This window comes from Vanessa tameamea, chromosome 20, assembly GCF_037043105.1.
Source record: "Vanessa tameamea isolate UH-Manoa-2023 chromosome 20, ilVanTame1 primary haplotype, whole genome shotgun sequence".
NCBI lineage: Eukaryota > Metazoa > Arthropoda > Insecta > Lepidoptera > Nymphalidae > Vanessa > Vanessa tameamea.
The window spans coordinates 1,233,360-1,260,784 of NC_087328.1; the positions used below are offsets into that span (position 1 = coordinate 1,233,360).

The 27,425-nt window shown below is 32.4% G+C and overlaps 1 protein-coding gene across 1 annotated transcript in view; it reads left to right on the forward strand.

The window, feature by feature from the left end:
- The window catches only part of LOC113403826 (hemicentin-2-like), a 169,280-nt gene extending 142,130 nt beyond the window's left edge, over positions 1-27,150 (forward strand). The window contains exons 13-18 of the mRNA XM_026644442.2: positions 12,117-12,290; positions 13,437-13,589; positions 15,177-15,282; positions 20,572-20,711; positions 23,624-23,739; positions 26,967-27,150. Of these exons, the coding sequence (XP_026500227.1) occupies positions 12,117-12,290; positions 13,437-13,589; positions 15,177-15,282; positions 20,572-20,711; positions 23,624-23,739; positions 26,967-26,981 (704 nt within the window). The 3' untranslated portion in view covers positions 26,982-27,150. The remainder of the gene's footprint in view (positions 1-12,116; positions 12,291-13,436; positions 13,590-15,176; positions 15,283-20,571; positions 20,712-23,623; positions 23,740-26,966) is intronic.
- Positions 27,151-27,425: the final 275 nt, after the last annotated feature.

A 27,425-nucleotide genomic window follows, 5' to 3' on the forward strand; every position in this document is an offset into this window, starting at 1 on the left:
TTGAATGAATATTTTATATAGACTATCACTGCACAGATAAACATATAAAGCATGAATACCTCAAATTTAGAGATCGTTTATTATTTTGACGCACTAAAAAAATAATATAAATAAATAAAAAGGAGGGTTCGAGTCCAAAAGTCCTTTAAATAATCACCACGTCCCTAGTGTCATTATATTTGGCATCCCTAGAAAAATAAATTAGAAAAAAACACAAAAAACATGAACATGACATCAGTAAAGATGACATAATTGTATATAATACCATACATAATATCTAGAGTACGTTTTAATCTCTGATTGTATTTTATGTAATTATAATTTTTAGATACATGTTTATGAACATCCGTCATCGTGAAATGCTAAGCATAAAGACCAACAAAACATAAAATTAAGTACCTAATATATTATAACGTGCAAAGATTTGAAAAAACATTGATATATATTATTAGTTTAAAAGTACTCAAAAGTGATTACGAAATAAACTATTCGTAGTTTTCCAGAAAATCGATAAATTCCTTTAAAGGCTTCCATTTGTTATCAAGATGCATTTTCCTTTTTGCAACTCCTTAACGACGTAGTCAAGTAAAAAAGTTCAGTCGAACTATTCTGTGAGAACAAAGACGAAACTCAACGTGAACGTGACCTTGAATTTAATAAAATATTATTTAACACTGAAAACAATATAGATGTAGGTAATACACGTAATAGACGCATCAGAATAACGTATCCCCTTAAGTTGGTATTTAAATGATTCACCAGTGAGAGTGAAATTCGAAGTGAGTTTTTACAGAATAACACGGCAGATCACGATCATTACTTGGAGTTTAAGCTACCGAACTGTTCTACTGCAGGTTGGCCTATATATATGGTTATATGTTTACAAATTATTGATTATTTTGGAGGGGCCAAATGATAGGTATAAATATGCTACAAGTCAAAACGATATAGCAACATCAGTTTAAGAAATCAGGGTAGAACATACTGCTTGATCTATAAAAGTCTGAAATACAATATAATTCCAAATTATCATTATGAAAAAAACATTAAAAACCTTAAAATAATAAAAATAAGCACGATTAAAACTAAATTTTAAATTTCAATCAAATCATAACTTCAATTTGCCATAAAAAAAAAACAATTGCCAATCGTAAATAAGGAAAATAATCGATTTTATAGCATCGACGTTAAATTGACAACGGCCGAACAGCTTCAACTTGCGAAAGCGTTCAAATTTAACTGTTAAACTCTTTAATGCCTTCGTTTATGGGTCTTTGTTACAAAAACTGTTGGAAACAAGAACGGTCTTTATCGCAATGCCGAACAGCCAGGTTGATTTCTTTCGTGTATTAACAGAAATATCCCAGTTGGAATTATAACTTGACAATGAGAAAACCACATGTAGATAGCTTAATGGAATGATGACCAAATCTTCACCTTCAGAAACACAAACCAAATTAAAATCCTTTATTGAACAAAGAAGCAATCAACTAATTTATTAATTGTTTTTAATTAATAAATTAATTGTAATTAAACGTGTTCTGATTATCTTCTAGTAAAGGGATTAATCATCATCTTCTTATCTGGTTAGCACTTGTAATATGTGCTTCTGTTTGCACTAACAATTTGTGCTGTAAGATATGTTAAGTTCCTTATAAAAAAATGCACCATTAACCTTGGGAACTAAGTTGTTATATCATTTGTTATACCCTTCAAATCGAAATACAATAATACTAAGTTTTACTGTTCGAGGAGAGAATATCTGGTGAGTGAATGGGACCTTCCCAGGTGGGCTTGTACAAAGTCGTAGCACCAAATACCTTCCTAATCGAAAAATCGCCGTCCAAGTACATCTGTTCACTTTGTCCTCTATAATATCTATACAGCTGAAGTTAGCTTTTAAGAATGGTCACCCTGTCAATAATTTAGAGTTAGTGGGTATTATTATTATTATTATATAAATTTTCTATTAAGCTGAGATGGCCCAGTGGTTAGAATGCGTGCATCTTAACCGATGATTTCGGGTTCAGACCCAGGCAGGCACCACTGAATTTTCATGTGCTTAATTTGTGTTTATAATTCATCTCGTGCTCGGCGGTGAAGGAAAACATCGTGAGGAAACCTGCATGTGTCTAATTTCAACGAAATTCTGCCACATGTGTATTCCACCAACCCGCATTGGAGCAGCGTGGTGGAATATGCTCTATACCTTCTCCTCAACGGGAGAGGAGGCCTTAGCCCAGCAGTGGGAAATTTACAGGCTGATTATGTTATGTTATGTTTATGGGTATTATTGTAATTGTAACTATTATCTAGCTTATTATAATAACTATAAAATGATAGATAACCTCACTCACTCCCTTGTACATATTCGATACAAAGTCTAAATTTTTTGGTACCTTTCCCTCATTTTATGTACATAAAAGGACTTAAAGGACAGGGGCCTTTAGTATAATGATCGTAATTCTTGTGTTATTTAAGTAAATTACTGTCAAAAATAAAATTGTGTTAATGATTATTATTAAATTTTTCACACTAAATTTTTCTTAAATAAAACTTGAATTTTTTACGACGCAGCCTGGAAAACGTTTGCTGTCAAACGAGTCACCGTCAAGTCTTATCCTCATTAGTTTTTCTCGAACGCCAACTACCACACTAGACTCGTCTAGTAACTACGTCTAAGCTTTCTTAGATACCAGAGTTAGTTAGATAGTTGTAAACTATTGACGTAACAGTTACTTGCGAAACGTTCACATTTCGAAAATATTCTATCGACGATTTCGTGAATAAATTGCATTATTCTGTGGGTATATAATAAATAAATAAATAAATATTGGACAACATCACATACATTACTCTGATCCCAATTTAAGTAGCTAAAGCACTTGTGTTATGGAAATCAGAAGTAACGACGGTACCACAAACACCCAGACCCAAGACAACATAGAAAACTAATGAATTTTTTCTACATCGACTCGGCCGGGAATCGAACCCGGGACCTCGGAGTGGCGTACCCATGAAAACCGGTGTACACACTACTCGACCACGGAGGTCGTCAAATATGTACTAATTCCGCGATTAGTCCGCCTCTGTATTCTGTTTTACTAATTTTTCAGTTAAATTTCCGATCATTGGTGTCTTATAAAAACATTAAAAAACATCACCAGACCAAATATCCACTATTTAAGTTTTATCATATAAAAGTATATAATACTAGTGACCTAACCCGGTTTCTCACGAGTGCATTTTATTAATAAAGATTATTTTTTATTTTTATATAGTCATTCCGATCGTCTCCAGAAGAATATACGCAAAAATATTAAAGAGTCGAATTATTATTAATTACTATTTAGGTATGAGTATTTTAAATCAAACGTATATAGTTAATATCAAACGAAGCGAAATATCGTCTATGTTTATCTTACCTTATCTATATATTTCTTAATATAAAAATAATATCATATCACATCATATATGGTATTGTTATATACATTTAGTTCTAGGGACCCGCCCCACCTTCCGTACGGGTGCCATTTATTATTAAATAAAATGTACATTCCGCTTAGCAAGAAAATATCAAGTATATATCTTTATTTTATAACGTTTATTTATTTATTGGCTTATATAAGTAAGTCACAAATGAGAATTATGATTGCAATAAAAATTGGTTTGAATCGTAGCTGACACAGAGGGCGAAATGTCTCAGGGACTTGTAGATTTAAATATGGGTAGTTTTAACTGCCAAGGTAGTATGTATAGGTATAGGTATAAGGTAGTATATGTGGTAACTGTAAGGTAGACCGTCCGTTTCAGATCGAATGATTTTTTTCGTTGTTATTATTCATTTAATCTAATGAAAGTATTTTTGGAGTAAAACGCTATCAGCCATTTTGTACAATATATCGACAAATATTATATAAATAATTTTTTCTCATTTATCGCTCTTTCTATTAGTGAAAACCGCATCAAAGTTGGAACGGCTTAGGAGAAATAGCGAAGATACAGACGGAAACAAAAGCGATTTTGTTTTATACTATTTGTAGTTATAAAATCACGCACCATGAGTCGGCATAAGAGATACTTATGGAGTTCGACGCCGTGACGGATATGACGATACTAGTACATACATTGCACATCAAATATATCCAAGAATTAAGTTTCGAATTTTCTACGAAAATTTAAATCATCTAACATCTGTGACAATATATAAATTTTATCATTTCAAGTTGATATTAAAACGATACTGAATTAATTATATTAAGTAAGTGAAATCTTATTAAATTACTCAGCGACGAAGTTACCTAACTAGCTCTAATCAAAAGATATCTCCGGAAGTCAGATAGCTGGCGGGCTGTCAAACTCAGTGTGTAAATTAATAATTTTAAACTTAATTAAAACATTCACCGATATCCGAACTTAATGTTGAGACTACAATTTGAAATAAGGCCGATCATACGAAACGCGATAGTCTACAGAGAAATATTAATAGCCAATAAAAGCTTCACTGTTGGGCGTATGCATAAGCGTTCCCTTTTTGCGGTTCCAGTGTGGGTTAAAAATCAAAATCACTGTCAAATCATACTAAAGTCAGGCACGAGCTTTTGAATCGTCATTTTCGTAGACACTAGACCAGAATGGGTTTGTGCCTTCAAGAAAAGAGTGTACTCATTTCTCAATGGCCGGCAACGCACCTGCAAGTCTCCCGGTGTTGCAGATGTCCATGAGCGGTGGTAGTCACTTTCCAATCTGAGCATCCTGCGTTTGCCACCTATAGCATAAAAAAAAGAATTTAGATCCGAGAAGAACCGACAAGAACAAACAAACAAGAAAACTTGTAACTGTTTCGTTAAATACGTAGCTATATTTAAATAATAAGACTATACAGACATATGTGTGTTTGTTCATCAGGCACATCTTCGGAAAATAAAGTGTTCATACAAATTATGCACGTGTAAAGTTAGCGGTCCTAGAGATAATTTGTGCTTCTATATGTTGGACCATCGCAGATATATTAACATAATAAACGGTTATTACGTTTCAAGGTCATGTTTTGCTTGTTTTCATTCTATGAAGTAATTAAAATTACTGTTACAAGCTTTATATGAACAATTTTGGGTTGAATAAATTAAGTATATTTATTTGTATTGTAATTTATTTAAAGTATTGATATAAATGTGTAACAATATTTCAAAACAAATTATCAACATCGGTTTGATCTTGTCTTATTGTTTGTGTCATATCCTCGGATTCGTCTCTTTCTCTAGTCTAATCTGCACTCACTCCGTTATACGACATTCCATCACAAACATTGTCTTCGGCTTTTCTCTTGCGTTTATAACTTATAACCGCCCATAGTTTTACATTTATTTTATTTTATCAATTAATTTTTTATAATGTCGATTTATATTTCAATTTTCAAGTAATTTTAGAACACCTGTAAAAATTTTGGTTTATTGTGTATTCTTGTTGTACTACCTGTTGATGTTGTCAAATAAATAAATAAATAAATTTAAAACAGGTAGGTAGAATCAAAAAGACCAATGGTAAGTTCCACCTTCGCTTATAGACTTAAATCTCGCTTACATCTACAACACATACACACATCAGCTCGCATTCGTCCACTGCTGGACATAGGCCTCTCCAAATGCACGCCACTGTGGTCTTTCTTCGGCAACTGCATCTACAATGCGCCACCAAACTTGGGAACTAATATGTGACGCCCCTTGACACCCCCATTAAACCTTAACACAACAATGCTGAGTATTTTTGCTCGGCGCTTCATGATGAGTGTGTTGTTACTCAGACGGGCTGGCACTTAGCTCTACCAAGTTTTATGTGCTTGGTTATTAGCATACCAAGACATAAATTTGATATGAAAAACATTTCACACTAAAAATCCACAAATATATATTTTTTGTTTTAAATGCCGAAGCCAGTGCAGTTGGGGTTGGCAATAAATATTAATTAAGCTTATAAGCCGTATTATTTGGCTATAAAATATCCGCATACTTAAGTTGGTCGCGAGCCAATATTCTATGCGTTAAATAAAATTAATTACACAGTTGAGAGTACTGTGGCATAGTGTGCGGGTTGCCTTATTCACTATCCGCGTACATTCTAAAATACGATCAAAGTTTCGTTACAAAATCGTACCCCAATACGAAGTGGGTAACTAGAAAACTCACTCCATACTTAAACACTTACATTTATTTTTAACCCCGTGTCCTGGCTTTCAATTGTTTTAAGATATAGGGAATTCAATATTACGTAATTTTTATTTCATACATACTCGTAGTACCGTATAAGAAATATAATATCACGTCTTCAGAGAAGACGACTAGTCCAGTCCAGCGAAGATCTGCCGATGTTCAGTAATAAAATAAAATTTAAAACGACAAAATGTTTTAAAGTAAAGTGTAAAAAAAAAAACACGTGGAAGTGAGAGTTAGGAGTAAAAAAAAAGAGAATTGTATATCTTCATCTGTCATTTGATGTTATGATATGATGTCATATGATATTGGCGCTGAGTTTCACTAAGATTTGCGAATATTACTCCACGACTGTCAGCTTCTCGACCCTATCTTAAATAATAATGTTTAACTAACATAACTGTAACTACTGAGTTTCTTGCCGGTTGTACTCGGTAGAATCTACATACCAAACCGGTAGTAGCTTTACTTAATATTGTTTTGTAAAATGACGAATCAAAAGTGCTTGTAAACTACTTGAACAAAGTATATTTTTATTTTTATTTTTAATATTATAAATACGAAAATTAGTTTGTTCTTGATGCTTTCACGAAAAAATACTCAAACGATAATAAAATTATGAAATTTTGCATATACGTTTTCTGGTACAGAAAAGGGTAACAGATGCCAGTAGAACCTGCCCTTCCCCCATACCCTTACTCGCTGGTGAAGCGTACGGAAACTAAATATCATAAAAAAAGATATTGACTGATTATTTTAAACGCGCAAATTTTTTTTTTTTAAAAGAGCTAATATTTATAAAATTAGAGGAATTCCGAAAATATATTTCATACAACAATTTTTTGGCATAAAGAGTTTGAAAAAAAAAAGGTTCAAAACTAAAACTCTAAAAAAGTTACATTTAAACTATACACAAAGGTGAAAAATTCAAAACGCGCGTTCTAAAAAGTCCAGTTACGGCCATCTTTTATTAGTTTTATTTTTAATGGCCTGACCGGCCAGTGTTTTAAAAACGGTTTCGGTTCGTTTTAATAAAAATTTCAATCGTTTAAACCAAATTGTGTCACGTACAATAAAATACCTAACGTTTCATATGAAAAATAACCGCCTCATCATACTAATCATAGCACAATCATATACACGCAGAACATTGAATGGCTGGATGTTTGTTACGCATTCATGCTAGAAATAATACTTGTAGGTTCAAATAGTCGATCAAATATATTCCATATTTAATTTTTTTTTTTTTAATTCAAAATAGAAGCATACATTAACATTAACAGCCTGTAAATTTTCCACTGCTGAGCTAAGGCCTCCTCTTAAGGTTTCCTCACGATGTTTTCCTTCACCGCCGAGCACGAGATGAATTATAAACATAAATTAAGCACATGAAATTCAGTGGCGCTTACCTGGGTTTGAACCCGAAATCATCGGTTAAGATGCACGCGTTCTAACCACTGGGCCATCTCGGCTCTTATAGAAGCATATTGATTATCAAATTAAACACTACCACCGGTTCGGAAAAAATAAATAACATGACCTGAGAAGAATCCACGAAAACTAAAATCAGCGGGTTTATTAATTGTTAAAATTACGTTGTTACCAATAATAAATTGGATAATCAAATTGTTAAACAAAAAATTATATTTCTGTTGGCATATATATGTAGCATCGCCTTAGTAATATTATTAATGCGAACGTTTGGAAGGGTAGGCTGAACGGAACTGAATGAATTTTAGTACAGAGATAGATTATAGTTTGACACAATCTCCTTAATGGTGGGGAGAGCCGCGAGAGGAAACTAGTTTGTTTATACATCTAATTCCTAAAGCGATTCCTATAAATAAATAGATTTTTTTTTATTATAAACACTTAAAAATAATAAAAAATAAATAATTAAATACCTTAATAACATAATACTATAGATATTCTAATAATTTTAAAATAAAAAATAAACGGACGCGCAAATGATTTGATGGCAAGTATTTCAGTAGCACCTATTTCATTATATTTGTATTCAACTAAAATATTAAATTTTTATATAAATGTTATATGTTGTTAATATGTTATGGTGTATAACTACTAAGCTTCTTGCCGGTTCCTCTCGGTATAATCTACATTCCGAACCGGTGGTAGCTTCAATTGATATAGTTTGTTAAATGACGATTCAAAAGTGTAAAAGCCTACTCGAATAAAGTATATTTTGACTTTGACCACTCCCCATGTACATTTACGCTGTGAGAAATATTAACCATTGATTACATCGCCAATGCGCCATCAACTTTGGGAACTAAGTTGTTAATCCCTCGTGTAGTTAAACTGGCTCACTCACCCTTCGAACCGGAACAAAACATCTCAAAGTATTGCTACTTGACCGTAGAATATAACATTATGTTGAGTGTGTTAGATTTTTTTTCAATTAATAATTAGAATAAAACCCAATTACCTTAACTAACTTTTTATATTGATAATTGCAAAAACACAATTCATATATTCATCAATAATTTAACAAGCAATAACAATTATATTATATCACAAAATTATATCGTACCTTAAATGTTAGCAGCAGCTTGCTGGTCCAGGGTCAAGTGATAATTAAACGTAAAGTAAAGTGTTCTATACCGAGCTTCCATCACTTATATAAGCCTCACTACAAATCACATGACTCACAATATTGAACAGAAAAGTCAAAGTACCCTCTTATTTAATATCAATGTTATCAATACAATTCAAAAATAACTAAGATTAAATTATTATTATTACAGAATTAATTAAAACATACAATACATAGTGTAAGCCTTGTTTGTAATTGTCTAATTATTTATTTATTTCTTACTTAATCTGACAAGTGCGTATCACCACGACATTCAAATTCGACAGATTATAAAATATTATTAAAACTTATACTTAATCGAATTCGAACTCTAAGCTGAGCACTACATTTATTCAGACATTTTTGCTTTGTTCATTTATAAATTAAAGTATTACGTCAAAGAACATTATCTACTTATTAGGATGTTTTACTCAAAATATATGGTGCGTAATTAAATAAAATTACACTTAAAATCATCACCATAACATCACCAGTTCCAACACTAAAAATGTTTCCAATTATATTGATTTCTCATTTACAAGAGTCATTGTTTTAGATATCATGAATGTATTGAAAATTTTCCATACTAAAAAAACGAATAGAGCCGAGATGGTCTAGTGGCTAGAACGTGTGCATCTCAACCCGTGAGAAGGCGCGCTATGAGCATTTTGCTCACGCAAAATATTATTGCGATTATTATCTATGTTAGAAACCCTCAAGCACTACGAGCTTCTCAGTACCTTCCCAACATTCCATCCCCTCTCCGCTGACGCTAGTCGCGCGCCACTCAGTGCCGCAGCGTCCGCGCAGCAAGGTGTTTGTGTGCATCGCATCGTGCAGCGCGGCATTTCGCTCATCGCGCGCCTATCCACGTAAGTATTTTTTTGTTAGTAATAAAATTTATTTTAACGTGTATTTTGTTTTTTATGCATATTTATGTAATTTATCCCAGTAAAAATATTGTTAATATATCTGTCAATTGTTTTTAGTATAAAAAGTCAAGATGAATGATCAACGGGAGGCTCAAATTCTTAGTTGGCTAGAAGACCTTGAATCGGAGGAAGAAGAGCCATTAGATCTTGAGGATATAGGCGTGAATCGTGCTGATGATGCTGAAAGTGACGGTCCAGTAATAGAAGGCCTCCACGACGACGATACTGAACAGTCCTCAGATGAACTGGAGATGCGAAAACCTTATATTCATGCAATTTAGAAATATATGCCGGTAAACAACCAACAGGACCTCATGATTTGAGTAATACAGCTTCAGAAGTAGTTAAAAGAATAGCTACACCGATATTGAATACGGGAAGAAATATTACCATGGATAATTATTTCAGCTCAGTGCCACTCTTCGACGAGTTTGAAAAATACCTACAGAACAACAGCAGTAGGTACACTTAGGAAAAACAAAAAAGAGATTCCTCCGCTATTCCTATCAACTAAGGACAGGCCAATGCGCAGTACTATTTTTGGATTCAGTGAAAATAATGTCATCGCGTCTTATGTACCAAAAAAGAAAACAAAAAAATTTATCCTTATGTTATCTTCACTTCATGATGACGACAATATCGATCAAGAGACTGGTATTGAAGCTAAACCAGAAATGGTGACATTTTACAATTCTACAAAAGGCGGTGTGGACGTTGTATATCAAAAGAAAGAAGACTATTCCGTTGCAAGAATCACTGCTAGGTGGCCAATGCGATTATTTTTTTTCAATTTTGAATATAGCTGGGATCAATGCGCAAATAATATATAAAGCAAATACAGATAACCTAATTCCTAGACGTATATTTCTAAAAAATGTGGCTCTTGAGTTAGTAAAGCCACCTATTTCACGAAGAATTTGTATGCAAAATATGTCATCAGATCTGAATTTTATAATGAAAAGATTTGTACCACTACCCAATGCCGACATTGGGGCTAGAACGAGCGGTTTTTGCGAAATATGTCCCAGGAGAAAAAACAGACGCTCTAAAAAGCCTGTACTTTGTGCAAAAAATTACTCTGCACTGAACACGTTATGTTTATGTGCCATACATGTTACGATAGTAACATTACTCAACATGACATGGAAGAATAAAAAGTTTAGGCCAAAGTTGATTAACAATTTTTGTTTAAGCATAAGACTTTGTTATATAATGATAATTAAACTCTTTATATAGTAAACTACATGTCTTTTATTTATTTTGATGTTATTAAATGTATAAGATTTATCAATAGTTAATTAAAAAATATAATTTGAAGTAATGTGAGCATTTTGCTCGCGCGCGCCTCATCGTGTATATTTTCAGGGCGCGCCTCCTCAGGGGTTAACCGATGATTTCGGGTTCAAACCCAGGAAAGCACCACTGAATTTTCATGTACTTAATTTGTGTTTATAATTCATCTCATGATCGGCGGTGAATAGCATGTGTCTAGTTTCGACGAAATTTTGCCACATGTGTGTGCCACCAACCCGCATGTGAGCAGCGCGATGGAATAAACTTCTCCTCAAAGGGAGAGCAGGCCTTCGCCCAGCAGTGGGAAATTTACAGGCTGTAAATGTGATGTAATGTGAAAAAATCTAATGACCCATGGGGCAACATAGTAATCACAATAAATAACATCTTATATGATATTACTTCGTGTATGGCTTAAGTTTCTAATAGAGATTGGTCCCGGGCTTATTTTCTAATTTATTAAAAAGTTTTCAGTAAAGTCGGGCAACTTTTTAAAACTGGATACAAAAGCGATTCAACTTCTTTCAGTAGTTGTTTCTACTTTGACTATCAATAAGTAAGTGCTCTGTATTGAATAAAGAAATTTGCATTTGAATGAGCCTATTTCTTTACTTTTATGTAAATTTTTATTTGAAATAAATATTATAAATAAACTTTTGGTCCATTCACGAACCAATGGTGATATAAGGTTTAATATGATCGTGTAAAATGACGATGTTCTTGTTAAATTGTACTTGAATCTCTATATGATATAGCTTAGATTCGAAGCTTAGATCTTTTAAACTACGCAACGGATTTCAATGCGGTTTCCATCAATAAACAAAATTAGTAGTAAAATAAATCCGAGAATTTCAACTTTCCTAGCCGGATTTTTTTTCTTTTTTTTCATGTTAGTTCTTTAATATAAAAATGATATATAGATCCTTATTGTATCCGTGTGATGCCGGGACGAGTAGCTAGTAAAGTATAATATAGTTTTATGGACTGTAAATGCAACACTGCCACTGGCTTTAAATATAGATTCTGAAAAGACCTAACAAGAAACTAGAAACATTATACTAAGAGATATTAAAATATTTAATCTTTCAGCTCGTCCGTCCCCGCCAAGAAACTGCACAGCGAAGAGGACCGTGACGAAAGACGAAACCTTCCTAACTGTGCGGTGTTTAGCTGGCTACGATGGTGGACTCAGCCAGCATTTTGTGCTGGAAATTGTTGGCGACACGAGCAAAATTCTCGTGAATACTACTGCTGGGAAATCGGGTTAGTAATGTAAAAGAAGTAACAGCCTGTTAACGTCCCACTGCTGGGCAAAAGCCTCCTTTTGAGGAGAGGGTTTGGAACTAACTTCACTATACTTTTCTAATGCGGCTCAGTGGATACAAGTCGTAGATTCTAATCGATCACGTACAAGTTTCCTCACGATGTGTCCCTTCATCGCCGAGCACGAGATTAATTATAAATTCTAATAATGCTGATTAATTCATTAGTACTGCCCCGGGTTTGAACTCAGAAACAGTATCAGCGGTTAAGATTCATGTCTCGTAGCTATTGGAACATCAAAGCTCCGTATTCAGGTAAGCTTGAGACTAAAAAGGCTGATAATTTATTTCTGGGAGACTGCTGCTTAATAGCACTGATCTTACTTAAGACTTTTTTATGTTAATAAATAATAAAGATGCATCACATGGATCAGTATGGTTAATATTCTTATAGTGTTGTCCCAAACATGACTTAAAATTCGAACGTGTTCCAGATAAATTTTCCATGGCATCACAATTTTTCGGCAAATTATTCATTTTGATAATGTATTATTTTGACTGAATGGCCCAGTTGCTGATTACAGCACCGCTTTTATGGTAATGGCTACAAGTTGTAACATCACTCTGATCACGATTAATACTATAATATGAACCATACCATTGTTTTTTGTAGTATGGATTAGTTTTGTATCCAAATATAACCAATGCTGGAGCAATTCTAGGTAGAGCTATTCGGTGTTCGGCGTTTATTTATGAATAATCCATATCCTTCGGATTGTTCTAAATGTAATTTGTGGTTTTCGTCGAAACCCACGAACTACGACGTCTTTAAAATAAAAAATAATAACAGTAATTTAAGCGTTAACAGCGTAATGGTTTACGGGCCGCCTAACGATGTAAAACTTCGCAGGATCGATCCTGACCCCTTGTGCTATTGTCGTCCCCATTCCTAACACTAGTAATACGCTTAAAAGGAGGGTCAAATAGGAATATTGTAGTAATTATATATAATACTAAATCCTTCATTAATTTGGGGCATTGTTACTTTTCTTTGTATTAAAAAAAAATTATAAATTAGAATTGTCTTAACAACATGAAACCATGGCAAAGATATTCGAAGATATGTGATTGAAACGAATTATTTCAGATTTCCACACAGTATGGCTAAACGTGAGCTGGTCGGAGCTTGAAGCCTTATCTGAAGACGAAATGCTGACAGTCAGCGCCAGGAATAGCAAGGGTGTCTCCGATCCAGTTCTCATTCGAGATCTCGTTTATAAAGACGCTGCGAAACATATCGGTAAGCTGATCTCCAAGACTAAGAGTTGTACTATTACTCGACTAATTATACTTGATAATTTTTTACAGTTTTATAAGTATATTGATATTGCTGTTTTAAGAATGCAATTAGTAGTTGAGCACTTAGTTACAATTTTTATTTATTAATTTTGTTAATTAAATTGACCATTAAAATTATCACAGCCAATATATATAGACTACATTCGTCAGTTATTCTTAAACCGTTTCAGTTAAAGGATTATTTAGCCAGAATAATAACAGAAACACTAAAAGATAATTTATAGATTCCATATTCGGATACCATTTTTGCACTTTTCATTGGAGTTGATCAAGGACCTTCATTTGAAGATTTTCCTCTCTGTTAATATCACAAATATATCCTAGATAAATCATATTTAAACTAAAATGTCAAGTATCTGATCATAAATAGAATGAAAGATTTAGATTAGTATGGAATTATACACTAATATCTAAATTTTGCTCATGTACCATAGGAGTCAAAGTTGCATAACGTACATATTTCATATTCCCCCATTTCAGCCAACACCCAAAAAGGTTTCCTATAAATATGATTCTCTCAATTCCGCCATTCAAAAATCTAAATTTTAATCTAATAAAAACTAATCCGTTAACGTTTCGCGTAATCCCATTTCGTTTGCAATTTGCAACTCAACAATACAGCAATATGTTGTATCGTGTAATAGTAATCCTGTTTCCGTATCCCGTGGGAGTGGACGTATAACGTATGCTTGGTTATTGCTGCCTGGGAAGGTACTTGCGGGACTGAATTAGTTCTACTTATAGATAAGCTACAGTATATTTTAATATAAGTATTGGATTCACTTTGTAACTTCGTTGGCTTGCGTCAGATTAATTTCAGATTTCAAAATGCATATTAAAACTTTAATGTTTTATTTTAAGTCACGTCTAGGTTTAATTTGGTTGTGTTCCAATTTGTTATGTACAAACTAGCGTTGGATCAGCACGGCGAAATAAGATCCAAGCTTTATCTTCAAATAGGCTTTAGTCAACTTTGGCTTTGGATCATTACAGATACATACTTGACTTTGAAAAGCGACAGTTTCTTTAACTGTATCTTAATCTAAGATTTTATCTGAATTAATATTATTTTGTTATTTTTAATAGCTACAATAAAAATTATAAAACTTTAGCTAAATATTAAAGTAATCTGAAATTACTATTACAATATTATTCCATTTAATATAAATAAAATATATACGGTCTTAAAAGTTCATATAAAACTTATTTAAGCGTTTATTGGTTTTTTTTTTCCTTTTAAAGTAAAATCGGCAAAGACCCTCCTCTCTTTTATAGAATAAGGTCTGGAGCTGTCTGTATATGAGTATATACAGTGTATATTCAGTGTAATTACATGTTGTGATGTCCTACATCTTAGTTTCCAAGGTCGATGGCTCCTTGACGATGTAAGGGGTGTGTCGATGTCAATGGCAATTTTGCTTACCATCAGGTGGCATTTGCAACTCTGCAAAACTCAATGACAAATCAAATGTGGCGTCCAGTATCGAATCAGTTTGTATTTTTAAGTAACGTTTGTCTCTTTCAACAGAAGACACAACACGAGCGATGTCAAAAATTCCTGCTGCAGCTGCAATAGCTGGCGCAGCTGTTGTTCTTACTGTTAGTGCTGTCATCTTGGTGTTGGTTCTACGAAAGTAAGTCCAAATTTAAAAAATGAAATCTATTTTTTTAAATACCAATACTTTTTTAAAGTCTACCTATAGATCTAAGATTTTTCATTACTTCAAAGAAAAATTTGTAAGGACAATCAGAAACACCATTTTGCTTTAACGACTTTTTACTTTTCCGTATTATCGTACGTAATTGGTTGGTATTCTATCACAAAAAAGGTTTTAATTTGTGTATCTTTATAAATAAGTAACAATAAACCATTGTAGTTTATTTATTAAATATTAGGCAGCTCCGTATTTTTTCACCTTTGATGATTTCTGATCGATTTCGGTCACGGTAGGCAATCTCTCAAAATCGGATGGGACGGCGTATTCGACACGACCGGAAAGAAAGAACTCAGACAAAGGACCAACGGCTTTACTTACTTTTCGAGGTACGGAACACGCTTCCAACTTCGAAACTCGGGGCTAATAAGCACTTTTAGATAGACAACCCACTATTTTTATTGACTTTGGGGTTTGAAATTAGAACCTCGACATGTATGGCTTTATATCTAGCCACTAGACCAATGAGGCAGTCAAATTCCACCTTCCTTCTGTCTTCTTCTGTCATCTTTCCGTCTGTCCTTAGAGATGAATACTACACAATCAAATAATAAGGATTACACAAAATACGTCAAAAGGTAGCAATAATTGTATAAGAAAAAAATAAACCAAATTTATACTTATTATTTTTAGGAATAAGCGGCACATATACGATACTAGTTGTCAACCGCGTCTTCACTCGCGTTTAAGGGGCTGTTCGTCAGATATAAGGCATAAAAAGTAGCCTAAGAAAGATTCCTTGGAGTTTCATCAATCGGTTCAGCAGTTTGACCGTGAAAGAGAAACAAACAGACAGACAGAGCTACTTTCGCAGTTATCAGTATAGATATAAAATTATTGACAAAAATGACCAGACTTTTAGTTCAGAATATTCATTTTTTTCAAACGCCGCATCGTTTCGTCGCGGTCAGCGACTCGCCGCGCCACCGTGATGAAAATACGATATACTCAAATTGCTTTATTTTGAAAATTTTGCTTTTATTTTACACGTCATCTTTAGCCCAGTAAGCTACGGGATGATGTTTTGAGTAGCAAAAGTACCTTTTTTGATCAACAAGTAATATAATATTGGGCACACTCAAAATTGTATTTCACAGAAAATTTAATTTTAGTTAGCAATCAGCGGGTAATCAAAATATATGATTTTGTTCATTAAATAAAAATCAAACGTAAAATAGATAAATCTTATATATTAATAGCGTAAGCCAGCCAACAAAAATAATTAATTTTAGAGAGCAGAAAAAGTTACTGGGCGGTTAGAGGACACTACATGTATAAGAAAAAAAAAAATTAAAAACGTAAACGAAATTAAAATAAATAAATTTCGCCAAAATCCAATTCTAACCTAACTGATGTATACTATTGGACAATTTTCATTTAAATAAGTTTTATAATTTTCATCATAAAATAAAATCTAAATAAAACCTTATAGTCATAGGTTTCGAAATTTCTAGAAAATCTTTTGACGCGAAGTTTCGCGGTTGATCCACTAGTAAGTCAACGGATTGTATAATTCCGCTGACCAAATAATAATGATGTACATATGTCTATACTAATATTATTAATGCAAAAGTAAATCTGTCTGTCTGTTACAGTGTCAAACCTAAACCACTGAACTAAGTTTAATGAAAGTTGGTATGAAGCAAGCTTGACCCCAAGGACATATAAGTATCAAGAATCCCCCCCTTCCCCCTCTAGACCTAGTTTCCAGTAATACCTTGATATTATGCTGTCAAAATAACCTTTGATATTTTTATTGCTTACCGAATATTTAACACAAATCCCATTTAATTACTTGTCCCATTCAATAATTTTAAAACCTAGACTTGAAAATTTATTACAAAACTTGAAAATTCGTTTAATTGACGTTTAATCAAAAAAAAAAACTAATGAGTATTTAATAATAATCAAATAAGATTCTATATATAAAATTTCTTAACAAATATTTCTATGTACGTAATAAAATATATTTTAAGTTGAAACATTAATATTCTATATTTATATACTTTTGAATATTTTACTACTTATTTATAGTTACCAGTTTTTGTATTCAGGTAATGGATGAATATATATATTATATAGGAGTATACCTTAAAGATTGGCTTGTAAATACCTTTAGGCATTAAGTCTGCTCTTTGTTCCAATCGTATAATTAGAGCATTTAAATATAACAAAGAAAATTTAAGCCGACACGGCCCACGTAAATCTAACCGATGATTGAGGATTCGAATTTTCATGAACTTAATTTATGTTTATAAATAATCTGCGCGGTAATTACTTGGAACACAACAATACTGAGTATTCCTGTTTGGCGGTAGAATATTTTTTGAGTGGTAAGTACATACCCAGAAGGGCTTGCACAAAGCCTTACCGCTCCTACTAATTATTACTTTCACGGGTCAGATTAGGGGATTATCTTATACCCTTATAAATAACGAAATAAAATTGTCATTAGTAGTTTATAGTTTGACAATCAATAAGTAAGTATAATCATTATATTTGTAAAGTTTTTATATTGATTTAAATAACACCAATGTTCGTTGATTTCTCAAATCAAATCAAAATATACTTTATTCAAGTAGGCTTTTACAAGCACTTTTGAATCATCATTTAAAAAACTATTTAAAGTAAAGCCACCACCGGTTCGGAATGTAGATTCTACCGAGAAGAATCAGCAAGAAACTCAGTAGTTACTCTTTTTCAACATCTAAAAATACTGTCATGTTAGTTAAATACAATTATATATGTATGTTGTGTCTCCTGCCCGGAAGTCAACAGGTATCTCAACTCTTTTTTTTCATTTAGTTAATTTTACAGTAGAGTCAATTGGCAGAAATCACGTCACGTAAGAAAAACGCGCTATGGACCTTCCAGGAGACATTTCCCTCTTTTTCTCTAACTCTTCCTATACCCTTATTTATATAACTCTTCGTTCTGTTGGTTAGTTTAGTTTTAATTCAAACGGGATTTTTTATAACAATTTAATTTCATGTCATTTATATATTCTGAGACGTTGTGAATTTATGTTATTGTGTCTTTATTTAATACGTAATATATGGCGAAGGCAATTTTTTTTCTAATTTAGCAACATCCACCAGCTCACAGTTGCCCGTGCCTTTTTAATTCGACTTTAATACATTTTGGCGTTTTATATTTTATATTATTACTGAACATCAACAGATCTTCGCCGGACTTCGAGCTAGTCGTTTTCAATGAAAAAAAAAAAAAATTTTTTTTTTTTAAACATTATATTTACGACAAATATTTTCCAAATTCATTCCTACCGGGTATCCCACGACACATCACTTTTATATATATGTTGTCTTGTGTCAGCTACCCGTGTAAAGTTTCTTTGGGTAAATAATATTTAAAAACTGGAGTTGATATAATAATTTATTATATAAAACTGGTAATATTAAGCTAGTAAATAGGTTTCATTTATATAGCGATACACAGAGAGGAACGGTACTTCTCATTTATTGAGTTGTTTGAAATCGAGTTCGTTACCTGCACTTGACGTTCAACGAACTCATAACAACACAAAAATAGGAAATAACATCCCCAAACCCTGATTATAAAATTATTTTCCATGTGTTTAATATTTAACCAGCCAACAGAAGTTTCTATATTATTGTATATTGAATTATTGGGATGCATTAACAAATATAATCAGATTTGTATTTCTGTTGCTCGGTTGATTCTTACATTAGTCAACTCACGCACACTAAGACATTTGTAGGCGCGAGTGTCACCCATACTAATGAACGCCGATAATTTGAGGGAAGGGGGGGGAAGTTGTGTTCCGCGTGAGTCAATAGATCTATACATTGATCTGAATGAAGTATCACGTAAATAATGCCATTTTTACTCTTGACACATCGGATATTGCAAAGATACTTAACAAATCTATAAAAAAATATTTCAATGAGTGTTACTAACCGGTATCTAAATTTTATATAGATGATTTAAAAACATATAGTTAGCATATGTTGATTTTCATACAGAATAAATAATAAAAGTTCTATTTAATTAACGTACTGTGATTTTAGTGTTGGAAAAGATTCACTGATGAGTTTCTTTCGCGTTCTTCTAGATAGAATCTGCATTCGGAACCAACTGTTATTCTAAATTTTAATTTCGTCTTCTAAAGTGTTTGTAAGAGCCTACTTAAATTAAGTGTTTACTTGGTGGTAAGCTTTGTGCATCCCTATACGGGTAAATGGTAAAACTAGAAATATACTTTTTTTATTATGTTGTTGTAGAACTGTTTTCTGCCCTCTATGGCTGGACTTACACTGGCTCACTCACCAAAACTTTTAAACCGAAACTTAACAATACATACATTGCTGCTGGCGGTAGAATATCATATGAGCGGGTGACTCACAATATATTAAGTTTATAATATTGTAAGTACAGGCGTAGAGAACAAAAAATCTTAGTTCTACAGCAAAGTAATCATCTAATTGAATAGATCATTATACTTATTTTGAAAAAAAATCTGATCGTCTCTTTGGTCTAGTAGCTAGATATAATTCCCCAAATCCCGAGTTCCTGGATCTACAGTCCAGGCCGATAAAAAAGTCATTGAGTTTTTACTAACGAAAAACTCTCAGTCAACAATTGCATTAACAGCCTGTAAATTTCCCACTGCTGGGCTAAGGCCTCCTTTCCTTTTTGGAGCATATTCCACCACGCTGCACCAATGCGGGTTGGTGGATACACATGTGGCAGAATTTCGTTGAAATTAGACACATGCAGGTTTCCTCACGACGTTTTCCTTCACCGTCGAGCACGAGATGAATTATAAACACAAATTAAGTACATGAAAATTCAGTAGTGCTTGCCTGGGTTTGAACCCGCAATCATCAGTTAAGATGCACACGTTCTAACCACTGGATCATCTAGTCAACAATTAGCAACCCTGAGTCTGGGAATCCCGTGCCTCATGAAGCTCATAAAGGTTCTACAGGTAAACTCTTTCCGGTAATGTTGGATTTGCCGATCTGTCAGATTATGACAGTGGGAGTGAATAGGAGAGGGAATAGGGCGTGAATAAATCTTCCGCACGTGGCTGGACTCCCTTAAGATTCGCCGTGGGCAACACTGGTCAGGACTATTTCATTTAAAAAAAATGCATATAGAATTTAATTTAAAATTAAAATGTTGCCAGACGAATTAAAAAAATAATATTCTTGATTCTTGTAACAGGCGGAACGAAACGACGACAAGCAGTAAGCGACCATCACAGAGCGTGGTTCAAGTGGACGCGAACGGTAGAAGATATCTGATCGCATATCCAGCATCGGACAAATTGGAAAGAAAACCAGATATATTGAACCCTAAAGCCGGTGAGTAGTTACTCTTATATATTAATAGCGTAAGTCGATTTTTGTCCCAGTGATTATGGGACGATGGCTACATATAAAAAAGTCGGTTATAGTCTCATTTTAAAGAGCTCCAGCCGTAGATGTGCAGAAAATTAAAGAGGATCTTGATTGCAAATTAGTAAATTTTTACGATTTAACAAAGAATTATGTTTAGAGAGCGGGAAAAGTTATTAATCGGTTAGAGAGCGGTACTACGGCCTCATAAGAAAAAAAAATGAACGTAAGCTTTCTAACTAAACTAGTGTATACAATTTGATATTAAAAATTTCATTTAAAAGAGGTTTCATTATTTTGGCGCCAAATTTAAATAAGTGACTTGCAGCTTACAATGAAATGAAAAAAAAACCTGTCATAGGTTTCGAACTTGCTAAAAAATCTTTTGAAAAACTTTTAATATGATGTATCTTAACTATGCTTACTGTTATCAAATCATTTGTCATATATCGCTGATTACAATAGCATCATTAAAATAAACTAGTTTGACTTTGAATTGACACATAAATCTTGGTCAAGATCTAAAAAAATAAATGGTATTCATTATGGATTCGCGTATCGTCGCGTTTTGAATGTGGGCGAAGTTGTTATCGGAACTTTAGAAGTAAAATTAAAGTGGATCTATGTTTTTAAATGGATTAGGGTTATATTGGGAGGGAGGGAGACTAAATATATACAGATTAATAGCTTTTTCAAGGACACAATATAGCGAAGACATTAGCAAGTCTCATGGAATATGAGAATTTAACGTTTTTTATTTATCCCTGATTGTCTTTGAAAATTAGTATGGGTATCTAAAAAAACAAAAGGCTAAGCCTCATCTCTTTTTGAGCAGAAATTTCGGAGTTTATTCCACCACAGTTTTCGTTTTAGAATTGCTTGCTCCTTTTAGAATAATTTCATTAAAATTATACACATGCAGGTTTCCTCACGATGTTTTTCTTCACAGCTGAGCAGAAATGAATTGTAAACACAAATTTAGCACATGGAAATTTTGTGGTAGCTTTGTACCCACGATCATCGGTTAATATGCACTCATTCTATCCGCTAGGCAATCTTGGCTTATTTAAATTTGATACGATTTTACAAATTAGAAGATAATTCTAAAGTTGTAAAGTCCTTCATAATTAGTTGTTTAGTAGCTAACTTCCAAGAATTCAAATCCAATGTCCTGATTTGACACCTCATTTTGGAGTAATAACATTAATTGGGTTAACCAGTCAAGCAATCATCATTGACTGTCTGGTGTGTGATATTTTGATATTTTCATATAGCCGTCCCTCAATGAGCACGGAATATCATGCATCTAAACTCTTTCTGATCCTACTGGATTGAATATCCTATCGATTCCTTGGAGTGTAATAATAGTGTGTGAATTTAATGTCTTGCGTAGTTGGGTAGTCTCCGTAGACAATTGTCATCGTGACCGAAATAAGGAGAAGTTATATCTATTCTTAATGACCACTAAATACAGGATCTTTGCAAGTGAATGATGATATTAAATACTGCTGTATAAGTTTTTTGTATTTAACGCGAAAAGTTAAAAACTTCATGAACTTCTAACGACTATCAACAACAGCAACTAAAAACTAAATCCGATACATTAAAACACGAACTTACTTAATTTTAGTAGTTGTAAAAATAAAATACGAACCATTAATTATCAGTTTATATATTTATTATACAATAAGAATTTAAAAAGAAGAATTCGGAGTGTACACTCACCACTTTCAGGCGAAACCCTCGGATCAAATCAGCAGTGAATATCATTGAGGCATCAATTTAAAGAAATCAAGATATTGACTGCTTCTAACAATCTACAATCGCCTCCTGGGTATATATTTTTTTATATTGAATATTTGGTTATATTTACAAATTGACAAAAAACCTGCTTTCGACTTTCGCCGGTTCTTCCTTCTTTTCCGAACTGCTGGTAATGTTGTGTTTGACAATAAGTATTTGTAATGCTTTTATATTGAATAATTAAATTTGATTTGATTTGATCTATTATTGAAGTTCTGTAAAGGACCGTGGGGGAGTGGTGGTCTATGTATAAAACGAATGTGTAATCAAATTACAATATTAATGTAATTAAATTACTGACAGTTAAAAAACATATTGTGATTGACGTTAGTGAGAATATAAATAATATTGTTGTAAATATATTGTGACTCAACTTTAAGCATTCCTACTTTGTTACAAACATCCCGAAGGGAGTCTCTAGCTCCAAGATTGATAGACCGGACAGCTCTCTTTTGTGAAATGTAGACTGATTCAATGTCTGTAGCGTTACCCTAAAGTGATGCCATACGACATATTACTATGAAATATGACATAAAACTGAGTTGCAGTTTTATTAATGTCTGAGCTACTTCTCTCTCCGAAAGATCGTTGTTGATTTGTAATCACGGATCATTTTATTTCTCTATGTACGATAAAGATTGTCTTTGCTTAATTGTGGAGGTATACTTTTATGTTATAAGATTGCGTTATTCAATATAAGATTATATAGATGATATAAAAACGTGGTGCTAATATTTGCTAAGTTCCATGCAATATATCCTACATTATACATACATATAAGGGTATTATATATATGTATTATGTAATATACTAACATAACTTTGTATTTTAAATGTTGTAATAGTAACTACTAAGTTTCTTGCCGATTCTTCTCGGTCGGATCTACATTCCGAACCGGTGATAGCTTCACTTAATAAGTTTTGTAAAATTACAATTCGAAAGTGCTTTTAAAAGCCAACATAAAGTATAATTTGATTATTTTTTTTTAATAATTTTTAGTCTTAAGCTTAGTAAGGTATTATATTAAGATATTGTAAATAATATATTATATAATAAATGCATAATATGTTGTTTAGAGAGTGAGCCACCACGCGTGGTATTGGAATCCAGTGACAACAAAACCTACACTATCAAGGAGGCACCGAGTCAGCCCACTAAGTCCCACCCACATCCGTCTTCTGAAGATGATATGGTATGGTTTTGTTTATATGATAGTAATTAGTATTTCAAGTAGTGGGTACCTCGACTCCATCGCATAAACTTTGGCGCGAGTTATAGTTAGCAAAGTCTGGCCAAATCTTTTTTTTAATCTACGCAATGGTCTGTGCGTAGCATATGGTTGTGTTAGATTTATTTATAGTTACTCAACAAATTACTTTAGAATATTTTAAGAATAATTTCTATTACCTCATAACTTTACTATATAAGGTTTATATAATATCTAAGGTTTATATGACAATAAAAGATTATATGAATATATTTAATATATTTAAACATAAGAATGGCTGTAGTAATCGTAATATTGTATTAATTAATATTAAATTATAATATAATAAAAATATATCATAACTTAAATGTTAACACCTTGCTAGTCCAGAAAAAATGTGTTCTATAAGGAGCTTCCTCCACTTACATAAGCCTCACTTAAAATCACATGATTCAGAATAATGAACGGAAGAGTCAGTCAGTAGCTTCTTGTTTACCATCATTGTTATCGATACTATTAAAAAATAATGTAAATAATAATGATTATTATTACAGTATTGATTAAAACATACAATAAAAATTTAAGTGTTTTTTTAATAATTTAACTGACATTTCTTTTTACTCTGTCAAAGTTAAGTAAAGTAATAAAAATAAATATATCAAAAGCAATTATTATTGTTGTGTTGTTGGGGATTGAGTTCTTTAATTGGTAGTAGACAACAATACTAATATAATAAATTCGAAAATAACTCTGTCTGTCTGTCTGCTGTTTTCACGGTGAAACCACTAAAGCGAATTTCATGAAATTTGGAAGCTCACAGCCCAAGGAAGGACATTGGCTATCGATCAACCCTTAAATAGCGCGCGAAGCCGCAGCAACGAATACTATATATAAGTAATTAACACTTACCACAAATTTAAACGAATTGTCGGTGTCGTGTGACACGGTGTCCGGCAGCCGGTCTCGGAATCGCCGGAACACTAGCTCTCGGCTAAAATTCCATCCGCATACCGGTCGGTAGTAAATCGGTCGCACTTTCGCCACAAAGGAATTGAAGTCGGTCTTGTGGCGCGATTCAAAGCCCGACCCCACGGGGTGAATTTAGCTAGAATATTAGACATATACGTAATTAAATTTCAATTAATTTCTATTGAATTGAAAGCGTCACATCGACATTTTCAAAATGTTATCTAGCTTGAAGTTTATGATGAAATCAAATCAACTATTTATTTTTAAAAAAATCCATACAAGTTTTATTTTACATCACCTACGTGAATGCGTATGTGTGGGTCAATATTGCACCTGAATATTAAAGCAAGATAATCGATTATATGTTTTTCATATTTCGTTTTGTTAATAATACAAGAGTATTGTTTAATTTATTTACATGGATTAAATAAAAACATACTTGGTAAAAACAAATACAAAAAGTTAAGATCTGTTCTGAAACGATAATATCAGTTATATATATGTATACTAATATTATAAAAATTGTATGTCGTGTAATGTCGTGAGCTAATGACCTAAAACAAAATTTCTTTAACTGTATGCAAGTTACATTATTCCTGAGTTCTTCATGGTACATGTTATATTGATATCAGATTTTGTTTTTTATTAAAGTATGTGACGCCAGTTACATGATATTCAAGAAATTACATTTTATTATTTTTAAAATTAAATTATATAGCGATTATATTTATATTGTTAATGTTACAAATTTTAAGGCATTTTTGAGTAGAAATTTAATATGTATTAATAAATATTATATAATAACAAAACAATTATGTAAAAAATAAATTCCTTTATTTATATTTATTCATTTTGAAAATAGTGTCGCCAGTTAGTTTTATTAATTGTAATAAAACTAACTGGCAAAACTCTTTTCAAAATTGATAAATATAAATAATGGAATTAAAGCCTTATAGAGAAAACATATTATAAATAATTGTTTTGTAATTAATCTCTTTAATACAGATTAATTTAAAGCGTAGCTTAAAGCATAGAACTTCACCCAACTAATTGAAATTTAATGATACAAAAATATTTTTGTAATCATTAATATGTTCAAACTCTCTGTTATAAATATAGTGTATTATTATTATTAATTCTTCAATGACTACTGAACTAAAGTCTTCGAGTTTGATTTAACTTCGTTTCTTATGACGAGTTACATACACAACACTATGGATCTGTTCGCTCACGAAGGTGCGCCCCTCCATTAGTCATCTGACACAAACTAAAACATCTCGTGTGTACAAACGTCACTAATTCTATTTCTAATTCTATTCTAATTCACCGTGGAAGGGCGCGCCGTCGTGCATGAATAGATCCATAACAAAAGCGTAATATTTTTTAATTTTTTGTTTTGTCATTTATTATTCGTCGTATTAGCAAACAAGGTTGAACCGAAATTAAATTTCATTTGATTGAAAAATACTTCGAATACAAAATATTCCAGCGATTTTTCATTTTAAAACGAAGATATATTTTCTACTTTTTTTGTTGAAATTTTATCCCTAACGTCAATTATATTCTAAGACGTTCTATATCGCAGGAACAATAACTATATTATAACTGAACAATATATGAACTATTTTGTTCTTATATATACATATAATATATACCTACAGATATTGTGCAGATTTAAATCACAGATACTTTGGATACGTTTGCTTCCTATATCTAAAGCAAGTGGTCACGTAAATTGCAATTTAGAAAAAGTTGAAACGTAACAAACATAATATTTATTTAATAATTCGCTTGTGTCCTTTATGTGATTGTACGATTACCTTTAAGTTTTTCTTCTATCAAACAGTCGGTGTGAAGAGGATCAATTTTTAACACAATAACAAGAAATGATGTATGCAAAGATCACTTCTCGTATTACGATATCAATGATAGACCACTTCTTTTACCCATCAAGCGTTACATCAAACTACGGGGAAGCTTAAAGGATTCCGTTTAGGATGAACTACAGAGTGCCAATTATAAGTTGTAAAAAAAAATATTTCTTGATAGACTATGCTGTATTTAGAAACCGGTGTGTTGTTTAGTTAAACTTTCAGTTTTACTTGATGGTAAACTTTGTACCAAGTTTATCCTTAATATATCTTGTGCCATGTATGGGCGGGTGGTGAACACAGACCATAGTTCCGAAAAATGATGCTGTAGTCATTTGTTTCCTGTGTACTGATACGTACTATCTATTTCAGATGCCGCAGAGATAACACACGAACTCAGAGCATCGTTTGTAAATATAACATACATTGTAAATTTCAATGTTTGCCAATGAATTTAATTTTAAGGGAATATAGACGAATTCTTCCATATCATTATATATTGTAAAACGACGGGAAGGTCAATGGAAATTATAAAAAAAATATATATGAACTAAGAAATCAATATAGGATTTATATTGGATTCGAATCCTCACGGTTTGAATTCGTTTTTTTTTTTTTAATTTTGAAAATAACTATTACGATGTAAAGTTGAACAATTTATTGAACATATTTAACTCGATCTTTTCCATATTTTTGGAACGTTTTAGTGTTTGGTTCAATAAAATATTGTATGATAATTTTGAATGAATTAATTATTTTTTGTATTCATTCCATTGATCTTTCCCTTATATAATAGTTAATATGTAATAAAATTAATGTAAATTCTATGAT